At 46.3% G+C, this 14,010-nt stretch overlaps 2 protein-coding genes across 6 annotated transcripts in view; one reads left to right on the top strand and one right to left on the bottom strand.

Annotated features, from left to right (window-relative positions):
- Window positions 1-14,010, bottom strand: part of LOC139110075 (ankyrin repeat domain-containing protein SOWAHA-like) — a 375,001-nt gene that overhangs the window by 167,183 nt on the left and 193,808 nt on the right. The gene's annotated exons all lie outside the window — the stretch shown is intronic.
- Mirr (iroquois-class homeodomain protein mirror) overlaps window positions 1-14,010 on the top strand; it is a 31,210-nt gene that overhangs the window by 5,212 nt on the left and 11,988 nt on the right. Inside the window, exons 2-3 of the mRNA XM_070669593.1 lie at window positions 9,246-9,740; window positions 12,675-12,787. Coding sequence (XP_070525694.1) covers window positions 9,246-9,740; window positions 12,675-12,787 — 608 coding nt within the window. The remainder of the gene's footprint in view (window positions 1-9,245; window positions 9,741-12,674; window positions 12,788-14,010) is intronic.

Genomic DNA, 14,010 nt, shown 5'->3' with positions numbered 1-14,010 from the left:
TTTGTATGTTAATGACAATTTAATTTGCATCTTCTTCCCCCGATACAATCTTAGTTCGGCGTGTTTTAATTCGTCGAAGGTGTTTGAAAGTAAAATACAAATAATGATCGAACGTCCAGGCAGAGCGTGTATGCGTATGCATGAATCCACGCGTGTAGTCCCCGGTAACGTATGTGCGTATACATATATGTATAATACGTACGCGCGTGCATAATAGCTCGACAAATGTATTCCTTATTACGAACTATATAACGATTGAGCGCGGAAAATGATCGTCGGCGCGATTACAAAGCAACTTAGCGCCCGCGACTAGAACCGCGGCGTAGCCCGGCGTCGTCGGTTTGCAGAAATTACGAACGGCTAATTCCGCGGATACGCGGGGGAGGTCCGCGCTAAAGACGGCGTTATCCTTCGGGTAAATAATATTCGCCATTAAAATCACGATGCGTGCGACGCGCGGGGTCGTTAGGCGTCGTTAACTCGTTCTGGCCTCACGAGGCGTATCGAATAATTTGCGCGGGGAGGAATCCCTCCCGCACGGCTGGGCGAAGGTGAGGGTTGCGAAAATGAATAGCCGTTGGCAAGCCGGAGAGGTTCCGTACCCACGTGTCCTGACACGCTGTATATAGGTATACCCCTGCATACACGCCGCGCATAGCGCTGAACTGAGAACATGTGTTGCCACGCCTAAATGATCGAAGAGCCGAGCTCGGCGGAATAATTATCTTGTCTTACTAACAACGAAGGTTTTTGTCATAATAGCAGCATCGCATGCCGCTGCATTTCAACCCGTATCTCGAAGGTGGTAATTGATGCGTGCACCACGCGCATCTTTCCCACACCCGCTCCGCTCGCCTTTCCCCCGATCGTTTCGTATTTATATTCGGTATAAAATATACGGATAAATCGTCCCCCCGTCTCTTACGCGACGTCGCGCCGAAGAAAAGACGTTTACTGGTCCGCTTAAAAAAGAAAAATTCCAGCGGTACGCGAACGCATTGTCGCGAATGAGCGCAAATGAAACGGATATTGAAGATATGAAGGAATGTCGATGGAAATGCGAGACTGCATTACAATCACTTTGCATATAGCACGCTGTTAAAATACTGATAAAATTGAATGACCTGTTATCAGTGTTAAGTTTCACTATTTATAGTGCGGTTAAAAAAAGAGAAAAAAATAGAAATAATTATATTGGTCGGTGCATTTATCGTTGACATATCGCTGACGCGTAACGTAGACAAATAACTTGTCTCTCGTAAAATGATTCTCTTTTTTTTTTCCCCTCTCCTTCGTCCGTAATGTTCAACATTCTACGCGTATTATTTTGTAACATTAACCATTAACGCGTGGATTATCTTTACAAGTTAGCCTGTTTATGAAAAGTATGTTTGCAATTACATAATTAGAAGCGAGAGTTTTCCAATTAAACTTTTCAATCGAATGACGATGCGTAGTCACAATTTATCGAAATCGTCATTATTCGCCGCCTTCGTAAACGTAATCGTTTATTACGTTACAATCATTAATAATTAACAATAATTAATCATTTTAATGTCTGTCGCCGCGCTCGAAGGAGTAAATTATAACCGAACGGTACTAGACAGATTTATCATCGTCTCCTAAATATTACAAATAGCGCAAAAATGCATATCGGCGTCAACGAATCGAACGGTGAAAAGTAAAAAAAAGGAAAAAAAAATAATAATTCCTATTCTATTTTCATCATTTAAAGTCCGTCTCTTTTCTCGCGCTCCCGAATTTCCATATCACACGGATTTAGTATATTCACGATGTAAAATGAAGCAATATTGGCGAGGTAATATTGACACTGACCATTGCCCAAATTAATCCGCCGCACGTTGATCCGACACGTCTCGGCGAACGCGAATGCAACGCGGCGACGTTGCGCGATACGGTTCTCGCTCGTCGTTTAATTCCAGCTTGAAAAATTGTCGCGCCCGCAAATACACGGCTGTCCCTTTTTTTTTTTCCTCCCCTCCCGAACAGAACCGTAAACCACACGACTCTCTACATCACGGCGCGCGACCAGGAGTTGGCGTTAAATTTAGACACGGTAGAATTCATATCGCTAATCTACGTCGGTCAATTTAATTGAAATAACGACCTCTTCGTCCTCGCGCTCTCGAGTGTTTTCGCCCTTTTTTTTTTTTTGATCCCGCCGCGTTATTTTCGTCGTAAGACCGGAACGTCGACGTCGCTGACGTATTGAGAAACCGCCTGGAACGAACGCCGCGGTTAAGCCCGCAATCTGTTATGCCGCTAACAGCGTTTCCTTGTGACAAAATGTCACGGTTGAGCTCAATATTGCCGCAGAATCCACGCAGCATCGCGAGATACTGGCGAATACATTTGTTTACATTTGAATCGCGCTTTGCATCGAAATGCATGTATGCATCGTCTTTTTTTATTTTATTTTACTTTTTTTTTTTCTCTCTTTTTACGTTACGCTCAAAATATAATCGGCGCGCAATGTGGGCAATGGATCGACAGGCATAGTTTGCAGTTTCTCGTGTCACGCTGCCTCGACGTGCATTTATATTAGTTATGACGACCGCGAGATTAGATGCGGCGCTGCCTGATAACGGTATAACAAATTAACTTAATTACGAAGGAAGATGAATCAAAGATTTTGCGCCTCGAGCCCCCGGTTTTGCCCTTCGTTAAACGGACACGTTGCGGGAAAATTTCCATTGTAAAATATTCTAGATCTGCATACACGATTGCGCTTGATTGAATCGCGAGCGAGCGAGCGAGCCTCCTACTTCCGCGTCAGTTTATTATATTACATTTGAATGCAGCCGCGTTAGTTCGTTTCGTAAGATCCGCATCTGCTCGCGATGCTGCCTCGAGCACGGTGAGATCCGCGTGTGAAATATAAGTGGACTTTATTGGGCCTCAAGTAATTATTCGCCTTCCGTTGCCGACATGTACACGCGCGTCGGACAACGTCGACACGAATCCGGCGCAGTACGAGGAAATTCGTGTGATACGGCTGACGTAACAGTTTAATCAGGATATCGATATAATAGATAGCCATCGTAACCAGCACGACGAGGACGATACATAAATGACTTACGTAACTAGATTATATCCCGACACGGAGTACATCGCGATGCGATCGATGTATCACATGTATTTATCTCTTTCAAAGCGGTCCTACTCGAGCGAAAACTTTTGGAGGAGGCGGGTGCTCTCTCGCGCAAACAAGAATAGAAACACTGATACTCGCGATACTACTTATCTTCGTATCTTTCCCTATTCGAGTGACGATATGATAAATAAATACGTGATCGTGCAAGTATAATATTAAAATAAATGAGTAAGTACCGCGATAATTGTATTTTTATGTCTCGCTGAAGCGCGAGAGATCGGGCGGTAAACGTCCGAGGCTAAAAGAAAAAAAAAAAAAAGGAGTCTTCGGCCGAAGATATTTGTATTCTTAAAATGTTCGGACGACGGCGGCTCGGACGGGGACCGCGACGGTGGGGAGGGCTTTCCATTGACGACGATCACATAAAAATTATGAATGGCTATATTACTGCAAGTTGGCAGAGTAGCGACGTGTCGCGGCGCGTTATATATAGGTATATATGTAGATACGATCGCCTGTAGTAAGTTTCGCACCCAGCGGTTAGCGCTGTTTCACTCGCTGACTTAGCGCTACTCGAGCCGGTCTCTAAAGCTGACTCAGATCCGCCCTCGGCCTCTCGTTCGTTCCCTCAACGTCCCTGTCGTTCTCTCTCTCTTTCTCTCTCTTTCTCGTCCGCGACGTTCGTTTGTCCGTTCGCAAGTGACGGCATTCCATCAGGCGACACTCGAAAAAAATGAATATCAAGTCGCATCGTTGATTCGCGATTCATTTCTAGCTGGAAAGATAAATAGCCGAGGAAGAATTTTCATCGTTGGGATAAAGTAGCAATCGTTGACGATCGTTAATAATCCGAGAGTAATTTAACGGTGTCCTTACGCTATGGGGGAAGTACCTATCACCCACACGCGATATACGTACTTCATTAAGTTAACTTGTACGTGCGCCCGTTAATCGAACACTCCGCGTTATCCTCCACCCTTTATCGCGAAGATAATAAGTCTCGGCTTCAATGGCACCTACACGCGTAATAATTCTCCCACACGATAAGTCACCGGTAACGCAGTAACCGCAGTCGTAACACAGTAACGCTCTTCCGTAAGCGTCGTCAACGAGAATGCGATTACGCCGACGCGGGCGAAAGTAGTATCGCCGTGACGGTGGTGGTGGTGTCGTTCGTTACAATGTTAAACTGAGTAACGTACGTATGTACGCTATTGTATCACCGCAGGTCCTCTTCTGATAACGCGCCGTCGTCGCTGTCATCGTCGTGGTCGCCGGTAATCGCTTTACGGCGAAACTTCGGTGTCGGATGACGACTTCGCAGTTTCGCCGCTCTGCTTTTGTCGAAATACGCGAGCGAGAGGTTCACCGCGGGCCCTCGGGAACCGTGAACGATACGATTGTACGTACGTGGGGGTGTCCCCCTCCGCGATCACGCCAACGATAACGCTTTGCTCCCCTCGGAGGCAGGGGAGTATAACCATAAACGATTAGCAGAGAGGAATTAATTAATTTAGCTGCCGCCTCGCGCGCGATCAAATTATCGATGATACTTTGTGAGAGGCGTGATATCGCGAATCGTCCCCCTCGGTCGTTTTCCCTGCAATTGCAATTGGCGAAATGACACAAGTCTCATTTTTCTGTATTCTCCTTTTTTTTTTCGACAAAAATGCAGAGAAACGAATTAATAATAGAGAGATAACAATTTACGCGGAATATTTAGAACGCTGCGACTGGGAAGAGTATTGATTCCTTGTCACGTTAGAAATTGAATTTGCAAGAATAACTGATTCCCGGAAATAGGGACTCATTACATTTTTAGGTTATTGTTAGTTAAAATTTGACTCGCTCAGATATTTTCGAACCGTATCGTTGGTTTACGCGACTCGTTAAAATCACGTCCATGAAGAATATAAAACCCGCTTTCCAATCGACGTATTTCCAATTAATTTTATTACATACGCTCCGAATTATTTGGATGTTTTCAGCGCTCTACTCTTTTCATTTTTAATTTAATTTAATTTTATCTTCAAACATTTTTCCCTTTTTTTTTCTTCACTTATCAATTTTCATAATACAGCAGTATATAGTATACAAAAGTTACCGGTGTTGAAGATTTTACATTTTAATGATCGAAATTAATTTAAGCCTGGGCAAATAATCATATTCATCGTTCGGCCGTACGGAATTAGCAGGGATTTTGCACGTTTTTGCAAATGTAACTTATAATGAAGATGGTGCAAAAAAAAACAAAAAAAAAAAAAAATGAAAAAAAAAATGAAAAAGAATAGAAGGCAGAAAGAAATATGGATAGGCAAGTCGCGCGGGGTGGGAACATAAGTGAGTGCTGCGAGGCCTAAACACACACGCGAGGAAGGTCCATCAATCTGGCCTGGAGTCAATATTGGTTCGGCTGGGCCTCGTTGCAAAGAGGGCATCATCGGCACGCATAAAGAGGATCGGATCGGCCGCCGCGCCGGTCCCTTTTCGCTCGCAGGACACGCGTGACAAATGCTCCGCGCGCAAACACCGGCGCATCTGTGTCCACAGGATAACCGATTCTCTTCCGAATGGCCTATAAATCCTGGAAGTGCAGTCGCGCTGCGGAGGTCCGCCGTTCGTTTCCGATTCGACGTACCTCCTATTCGCGTTCTTTACAAGCTTCTCTATCTGACACCCCGTATCGCTCGGAGCACTGCCGTCGTCAACTCGGGGTTTTTACGGTTTATCGAGCTCCTCGCTGGAAAGACGCCCGTGGCTCCCTTTCGGATTTAACTTGAATAAATTTCCCGTTGATTGTCTAAACTCTACCGACCGTGGCACGCAAGTATCGCGGTGTCGCGCGCGTTACAATTAACGACGGCCTCGGACCCGTCAACTAAAATTGAATATAAATCGTCGGGCGCTTCTCGATTTTATTTATCCTCGTGCACATATAAGTAATTTATCGATCAACTCATCCCCGAGATAAATATGTATAAAAATGTGTTTCGCAATGAATTATTCTCGCGCCGGTCGGTTTGTTAATTATACATTTTCGATTAAGCATTTAAATGTCCCGGAGACTTTTTCGAAAATGTCAGCTCGTTATTGAGGTTCCCGGTATCCCTCGGCGACGTTCTCGCGAGGAGGCTTTTTGCCGCCGCCGGAGAAACATTGCTGATCGCGCTATTACTTGTTCCTACGTCGACATGTTCGTTACACCGCGCATACAAATCGGGTCATAAGTAAGATGCGTGCGCCAGGTGCTGTCGATGCCGGTGTGTACCGATTCTCAGTCGTTCGTCAGCTCACCCGTTCACGGCCGCTTTAATCCGAGACCACGCGCTTTTCTTTTCTTTTTTTTTTTATCCCTCCCCCCAGCCCCGGGGACGACGATCCATCGATCATCGGCTCGCCGCTGCGATGCACACGATATCGGTTTTTCGCGACGCGTGAGCGATGGGTCGTAGAGATTCAGGTATCCGGAGTCGCCTGAACCCGAACCGGCGGAGTCGAAGGGATCCGGCGGCCGGTGTAACTTTCCGCAAACTCCTCGAGGACGTCAGGTCGACACTAAGCGGCGCGATGCTCCGCCGCGGTGTTCAAACACCCATGTATATTCTGCGACGAACGAACTCTCGCTCGTCTCCGCGCGCCCGTGACGGCAGGCGGGATCGGCTAAGATCGCTCGTCCGCTTTTATCGCCAACCGGTTTTTATAGCGCGTATCGAGTAACGGATGCTCGCGCGAAATTTTACACCGAGCCGGGTGTAAGTAACGTATAATTACGCTTACGCGAGTGTCGCGTAAAAGAAAGTAATATCGCGCGGAGAAGAAGGCCGTCGGACTCGCTCGCGTGCCCCGGGTATTAGCGCGCGATTCACGAAAAATTCAGCCGATTACTTTTTCCGCGGTTGACATTTGATATCTGCCTTTCCCCGACAATATCCATAAATATAAATCCGAACGATACGAGGAGCGATACGATTCCAGTTTTAGCGAATGCCTGGCGTGCGACGGATGATAAGAGTCGCTCCTTACGGCACGCGAAAAATTTTCGTATCGAATGTAAGGAGTATTTCGTATGCACCTAGCACGAGCGAAGTGGGAAATTCTCGGGTTTTTCCTTAATCCGTAATCCTTCGATCTTAATGCCTGTGTTTTAATCATAAGAACGACTAATCAATGTGGAACACGCAGTTAATATAACATTAAGAATTATTATTCTAACAAATGTAAGTGACTTCCAAGTTTTAGCGAACGTGAAAATCGATATCGTTCCACTGTACCGCGACGATAATTCGCTATGTATTCTTCGGCGCGTGTTTCCTCGGCAAAATCGCTTATGAGAGAAATCACAGCGACGGCAATTAGCGCGCTCGTGGCACAAACGACAAAATAAAGGGTTAAACGCGTCGATATATCGGCGTGTGTACGACGTACGAATAATTATTGCCTTCGCCAGTCGCTACCTGCAAGGCTGCGTGCCACGTAATCCTACCTCGAAGCCACCTTGCTTCTCTAAAGAAGGCGGCGGCGAGGACAAAACCCAGCGGTACTTAAACTCGATATAAAAATGTAATTTTGCCAGAGGCTGTCGATCTTCGGCTCGTGTAATCTCTTTTGAATTATTAATAAAGAGTTATTTAAAATTTGGCGATAAGATCTTTGACAAATTGTAGAATTTCCTAACCATGTTTTACATTAATTATAAAAATATGTACATTTTTTTGTTTGATAATTACAAGCGTCTGTTTTAATTTGAGGAAAAAAAGTTGAAGGAAAATTAATTAAAAAAAAAAATTAAATTTTGTTAATAAAATTATGACGAAATAATTTATGAGATTTTATTCGTAAAAACGCCATCAGGCATTACCGTGCGAGACCTCGAAGAGGTGATATAGTTGCCGTTGCGGTTTGCACGGTTGCGACTGGCAAGCGGCTTCGATGCGATCGCATCGAGTAACTCAGGTTCGCCTGGCTTCCTCTCTGGAGGACTAGGACTGAATTATGGCCGTGGTAGCGGACACTCGCCAACACGCTTCGTCGTTTAACCCTTTGCCCGATCCGGAGTCCCGAAGCGCATTCTTGCCATCGTCGGCTTTTCCCTCGAACTCCCAGGAATCTTACGATTTCTGGGAGAGAATGGTCGGATGTATGCATCCGGCGGGAGAGACCGGTTCCTTCGCCTTTAAACGCGATGCAAATGTCGAGTATATTTTTAAATCAAGAGAATTTCTCTTTTTTTTTTTTTTTTTTTTTTCTTAAAATTGGATCTACATGCTAATGACATTAATGACTAACGACTTCAACCGCTACGTGTATCGATGTAAGGAACGGAAATTGTATTTCAAAGCATACTTTTTCTTGATCTGGATTGTAATAAAAATTCATTTATACTGTCTTTATTATCGGCGATCGTAACGCGCGTCGTGCCGCCTCATTTGAAACATAGCGAAGACACGATATTTACTGTACGCACGCACACGCGTTTGGCCATCGTGCGACAGTTGGCCCTCGAAACATCGGCGACGCATCGAGGACACGCATTAACGCGACTCTCTCTCTCTCTCGACGCCATAATGCGCATCGCGCATGGGTTTTTCGCCCCAACACAATGCGTACGGGGGTTTCGACAATATGTTTGGGGCCACCGAAACGAGGCAATGGATGGATGGATGGGTGGATGGATGGCTGGCTGACTGCCTGGGACAATCGCGGAGAGTCGTCTCGGGGTAGGGGTGTTTCACGGGGGTTTGTTTAGGTTCCCGGGCGCGAAAGGCACTCAACCCGCTAATCTATTTAGCCGTAGTGTTTGATATGGAATTAATGAGGCCCGGCCGGCATTATGCCCGGAGCCCGTAGATTTTCGGTTTAGTCGTAGAGATAAAAGGGGGAGGGGGGGACCTGATGGCTGCAGTTGCGTTCACCTTTTCATAACAGGGATCGCCTCTTACCGTGCGCCAGCTGCGACACGTCGTAACACGTCGTCGATACTTAGAGATTTCGCGCCGACGATATAACTAATCCCTAACAAGGCGCATTATTTAATCTGGTGAAAAATTTAACTTTTAAAAGATTCCCACGTGATGGAATCGGATCGGCTTAACTAGATATTGATTGGAGCTCTGCGATCTGTTGGTTGCAGTGTCCTGTAACAGTGAATTCGTCGCTGGCGCCGTCCTCGGTCTCGCCTGCAGCCGGTGCAATCCTGAGCGCTGGCGGCCCGTCCCTGGTCAGCAGCGTAACCGCCAGTACGACGACGAATCATCCTCTGGACGTAGCTGGTCTGTCGCAAGCGAGGATGGCGGTGACGAGTGCGATCGTTAGACCGCCTGGCAGTCCCACTACCTCGGTTAGCCCGTCCCAGGGTCATCCGCCGCCATCGGCCGGCGGTCCTACCGCGGCCAGGTGCTGTGATACCGGTCGGCCTATCTTCACGGATCCGCTGACGGGCCAGACTGTCTGCTCCTGCCAGTACGAACTGCTGGGCGGCTATCAGCGTCTAGGTGGCCTGCCTACGGCCGCGCTTTCCATGTACAGCGCGCCTTACGCGGCCGCCGCCGCCGCGGCGGCGTCCGAGGGCATGGCAGCGTACTTTCCCAGCTTGAGCGCCGAGCAAGCACCCTTCTACACGCCCACGGTGAGTCGACTCTACGCTAAGTACCGTGTACGATAAAATAAAAAAAGAAAAAAAAAAGAAAAAAGGTCCGAGATGAAAGTTCGCCAAGTCAAAATTCGACAGTTTTACGCCCGCATTTTTCCCACCCGCGGCCGTAAGCGGAGGATTGTTTTTCCTCTCGTTCGTAAACTCGGTGCATTATTCTCACTAAAATGTATGACTTATAGCCGTTCGCACGGTTCGACCCGCGCCGCGCGCGATAAGCTTCTTCGGCGCTAGCCTTCGAATTGACTGTAACAGTATTTCGTCGCGACGGCGTGTACTTGGTTTTCAGAATTTTCTCCGTCGGCGCGGAGAGTATCGGCGAGCCTCGGGGAGAGATAATATCGATGCACGACTAAAGCAATTCGTGAAACAAAGGATATCGCGGATTTTACGATACCATCGATGATAACATGACCCGGAAATTCAGAATTTCATACGGCTCTGTATTCCGTATAGCTAACATGGCTACGCTTATTTCTTTTTATTAAAAACGAAACAACAAGTAAATATATTTTGCAATATGTGCATTTTAACATAACGCACGATATATACCGTGTGCATTTTACGACGCGGCTCAACTCGGCCGTTTTTCATAGCGCGGATATTCGCGAGCGGAAATTCCGATACCGCGTCTCTAAGTAACAACCCAGATAATTATGTAATCTGTATTTCTATTACCTGATCGATTTTTTTCCGCAGATAGTAAACGCAACAAATTAATTTCACTTATTATCCAGTTGCATAATTAACGTCGTGTTATCGACAAAATACTCGGCGAGCGTTTAAAGGTTTTAAAACGAAGCTAAATAAATATGTACAACGCGCAGATATCCCGAGTATGTATCGCGCGAGAGGGAAAATAATTGTTTTATCTAAGTGCAGCGATATCGCAAGATATTTATAATCTTGTACGAACTCTATGAAGCAAGTCGAAGATATATGAACTGCCCGTCGCGTGAAAATTTTCCTTGCGATGCTCTTAGAACTTCTTTACGGAGATATTTTCATCAATATAAAAAGCTTCTTCTACATTCCGAGTAGGACTCACAATTCCCGTCGATATTTTCGAAATTATACTTGTTTCTTCGAATGGTCTTCGCGTTCGCCGTCAAATGCTAAAGGTTAATATCTGAACGAAGTCGAGTTCATTGGAAGCATCGGGACGCGAGAGTTTCTCTTCGTTGCACTTCCGCGTTCCCGCACCGTACCGTCGATCTCAGATCATCGAAACGTTCGAACGCGACGGCTCTTCGATATCGATAAATGCCCCCCGCGCGAGCCGGCAATAGTAGCGACGTTATATTCCGCCGTAAAATTTTTATCACGCGGATTAAATCCCAATACGGAACGGCGCTTCTATATTTCTGTATCACCGAGCAGATTAAATTCAAATACGAATTTTTATATTCATGACTCGATCGAATGCCTTCGAAATGACGTGGATATTCAGGAGATTAGCGAAGTTTATTAACGATTTGATATTTAATGCCTCGGGTAACGCTGATTCTTTTTTTTCTTTTTTTTTTTTCCTTTCCACGCGCGCGAGATAAAAGACTGAGCGCTCTTTTCATTCTCGCACAGCCGTTCCCTTTCTACATCGCGATTCCCGAGATGTCGTTACGACTGGACGTCCGGGCGGACGCGTTATTAATGTATAATCTAGAAGAAGCGTTTTCGCGTACTCGCCCGTGCGTCGGACGAGGCGTTATCGGACCGCACGCGAAGCGTGCACGAAGAAAACAGCGGACGGGACGTAAATTTATGAATCCGTTTTCCCGTAATAATAGGACACGGTCGCGCGTTACCGAGCTGTCGTCGCCGCGAGCTGTTATCGTTGCTCTTTATGATCGAGCTTAAAGGACGCGGCGGGTATACGGCCGTAGCCCGGTCGTAACGATGCAGCAGATTGTCCCGCGCGGACCTTCTACGCGACATCTGCGATATCCGCCGTATAAAGTCATTAAGTATCACGTTTTTAACAAAAACGTTTATTTCCTACCTCCGCGAGCATTCGCCGCTCATGGTAATTACCTGGGCGGTTTCGTAGATTTATGCCGTGTAATTTCTGTCGCGAGCATCGCTTTCCGGTGAGCCCAGCCCCGGGACGCCGTCGCGCGAAGATACCTCGGCTATTTATTTTATCTGTCATCCCGCGCGTATTTCGGACGCGCCAATCCGTTAATAACGTATACCGCATTAAAATATTATTGAACGTGACACACGCGCGCGATTCCCGAGAGAGAAGGGCGGAGGGAAAACGGTCGAGCCTTTTACGAGCCTATTATATCCGCCGGATAAAATGCAGCGGAAACTTAATAGCGACTGTCCTGCCGTATAAGCGAGGTCGTGGGTTACAGAAGCAAACAAGAGAGCCACACACATCGATCCTAATTATTATTATCTCAGCGCTTAACCAGCTATTCTTTCATCATCGTTTCGATGCATCAGAGATCGGGCCGAGCGGCGCGGCCCGATATGAACTAATTGCGACGTTGATTCCTAAAAACGGAATCTTTTTCAAGCAATTAACCGCATTCTGTGCGATTTTATTTGCCAGCCGCGATAACAAGTGGCCGCATACATGCGCGCATTAATGATCGGGGAATTACTTCGTGGCGCGTGCAAATCCGTCTCGCGCGATCGCTTGAAACGACCTGAGAGAAAATTATCAGCGCGTACGTGTATCGATATTCTTTGAAAAAGAAAAAAGGAAAAAAAAGAAAAAAAAGGGAAAAAAAAAAGTAAAAAAAAAAACCAGACGGCGTAGTACTGTTCGCCGACATAAAACAATCTCGCGCAATAATTGTTCGTATCAGTCTTTCATCTTTCATCTCGTCCCTTTTATCATTAACTATATATACGCGCGGCGTATGTCGCGAGATATTTATTCGTTATTCTACGCTGTTACAGGCCGCCGGTTTAGAACTGAAGGAAAATCTGGGCGCTGGAGCCGCAGCAGCGTGGCCTTATCCCTCGATGTATCATCCCTACGATGCTGCTTTTGCAAGTTATCCCTTCAACGGGTAAGTCGCGAAAATATTTTCATCGAATTATTCGCCGCGCGAATTACACGCGTCGCATTCAGCGCCGATATTTTCTATCCACACATGTCGCCGCGAGACTAAATATCAAATATCGTTTAATTAAATAACAAGCCGCAATTTTAATGCAAGCCGATCGCTGACGATTACTTTGAACGAGACTGTGTGCAATTGTCGAAAAATTGACCCGCTGACTTACAGATAGCGTCTACAGTATCAGAAAAGTTCGTTAGTACGAAGAGCGATCCCGGCGAAGTATAAAATCACAACATGAAGCGCTAGTTCTCTCGCGTAGAAAAAAAAAAAGAAAATTAAAAAAAATAAAAAAAAAACCTTCCGAAAGATCTTCGCGAGTGATTGCGAATTCCGTGCTATAATTTCATTTACTTCCTTTCGGAGTTCTCGGGACCGACGCGACGATACTTGTTTCAGTATCGTCGAAAACAGTGTTGCACAGAAAAGAGTGGGTTTCCCCTCCACCGGTTTACAACGAGAGAGCATAGTGCTCTCTTTCGCAAACCTACGCGACACGGACGAATCTTAATTGCCCCTGTAATCTTCACGATGCGCTACATTATTTTCAACGTCGACGCGCTTTAATGCCTTTCCCGTCGCGAGAAGGAGAGACGGAGAGGAGCAACGGGAGATCAGGTTGCACGCTCTCCCTCCTTCCCGCGAACGATACGCTGTGCACGGAGATAAGGCGGCGAGAGAAACACATAAACATTCCAATAAATTAGCGTTCAACTGACCCGGGACTGTCGCCACGGCGCTTTTTTCCCCGCGCAGCTCGAGATCGGTCGCAATATGTCGTGACGTGGTCGGCGATAGGTCTCGTTTGATAAGTCCAAGTCGGATCACCGGGCACCAGGACAATAGAGATTAAATTCGGTGAGAGCATCCGGAACGGCGTGACGTGGCGGATGATTGACGCGAGGTTACCAATATGTCGAAATAATTAGCCCGCTCGGTCGTGCTTCCGGGATCTCGCCCGCTGACGAATTCCACCAATAATCGTGGCTGATTAAAAAGAAAAAAAAAAAGGAGAAAAAAAAATTTCGTCGCAACGATCAGGGTTCATTACGCGATCGGAGGACTCTGGCATCGCGTAAGCGATGTAAATATGACTGACAAGTATGCAAACTACTGTTGCATATTAGTGGTTCACGTCTAAAACATTCCTGCGTAAATTACAACACGCGTTT

The sequence above is a fragment of the Cardiocondyla obscurior genome, linkage group LG19 (assembly GCF_019399895.1).
Source record: "Cardiocondyla obscurior isolate alpha-2009 linkage group LG19, Cobs3.1, whole genome shotgun sequence".
In the NCBI taxonomy this organism is placed as follows: domain Eukaryota; kingdom Metazoa; phylum Arthropoda; class Insecta; order Hymenoptera; family Formicidae; genus Cardiocondyla; species Cardiocondyla obscurior.
Note: the sequence above shows the minus strand (reverse complement) of the source record. Positions and strands in the feature narration are given on the sequence as shown.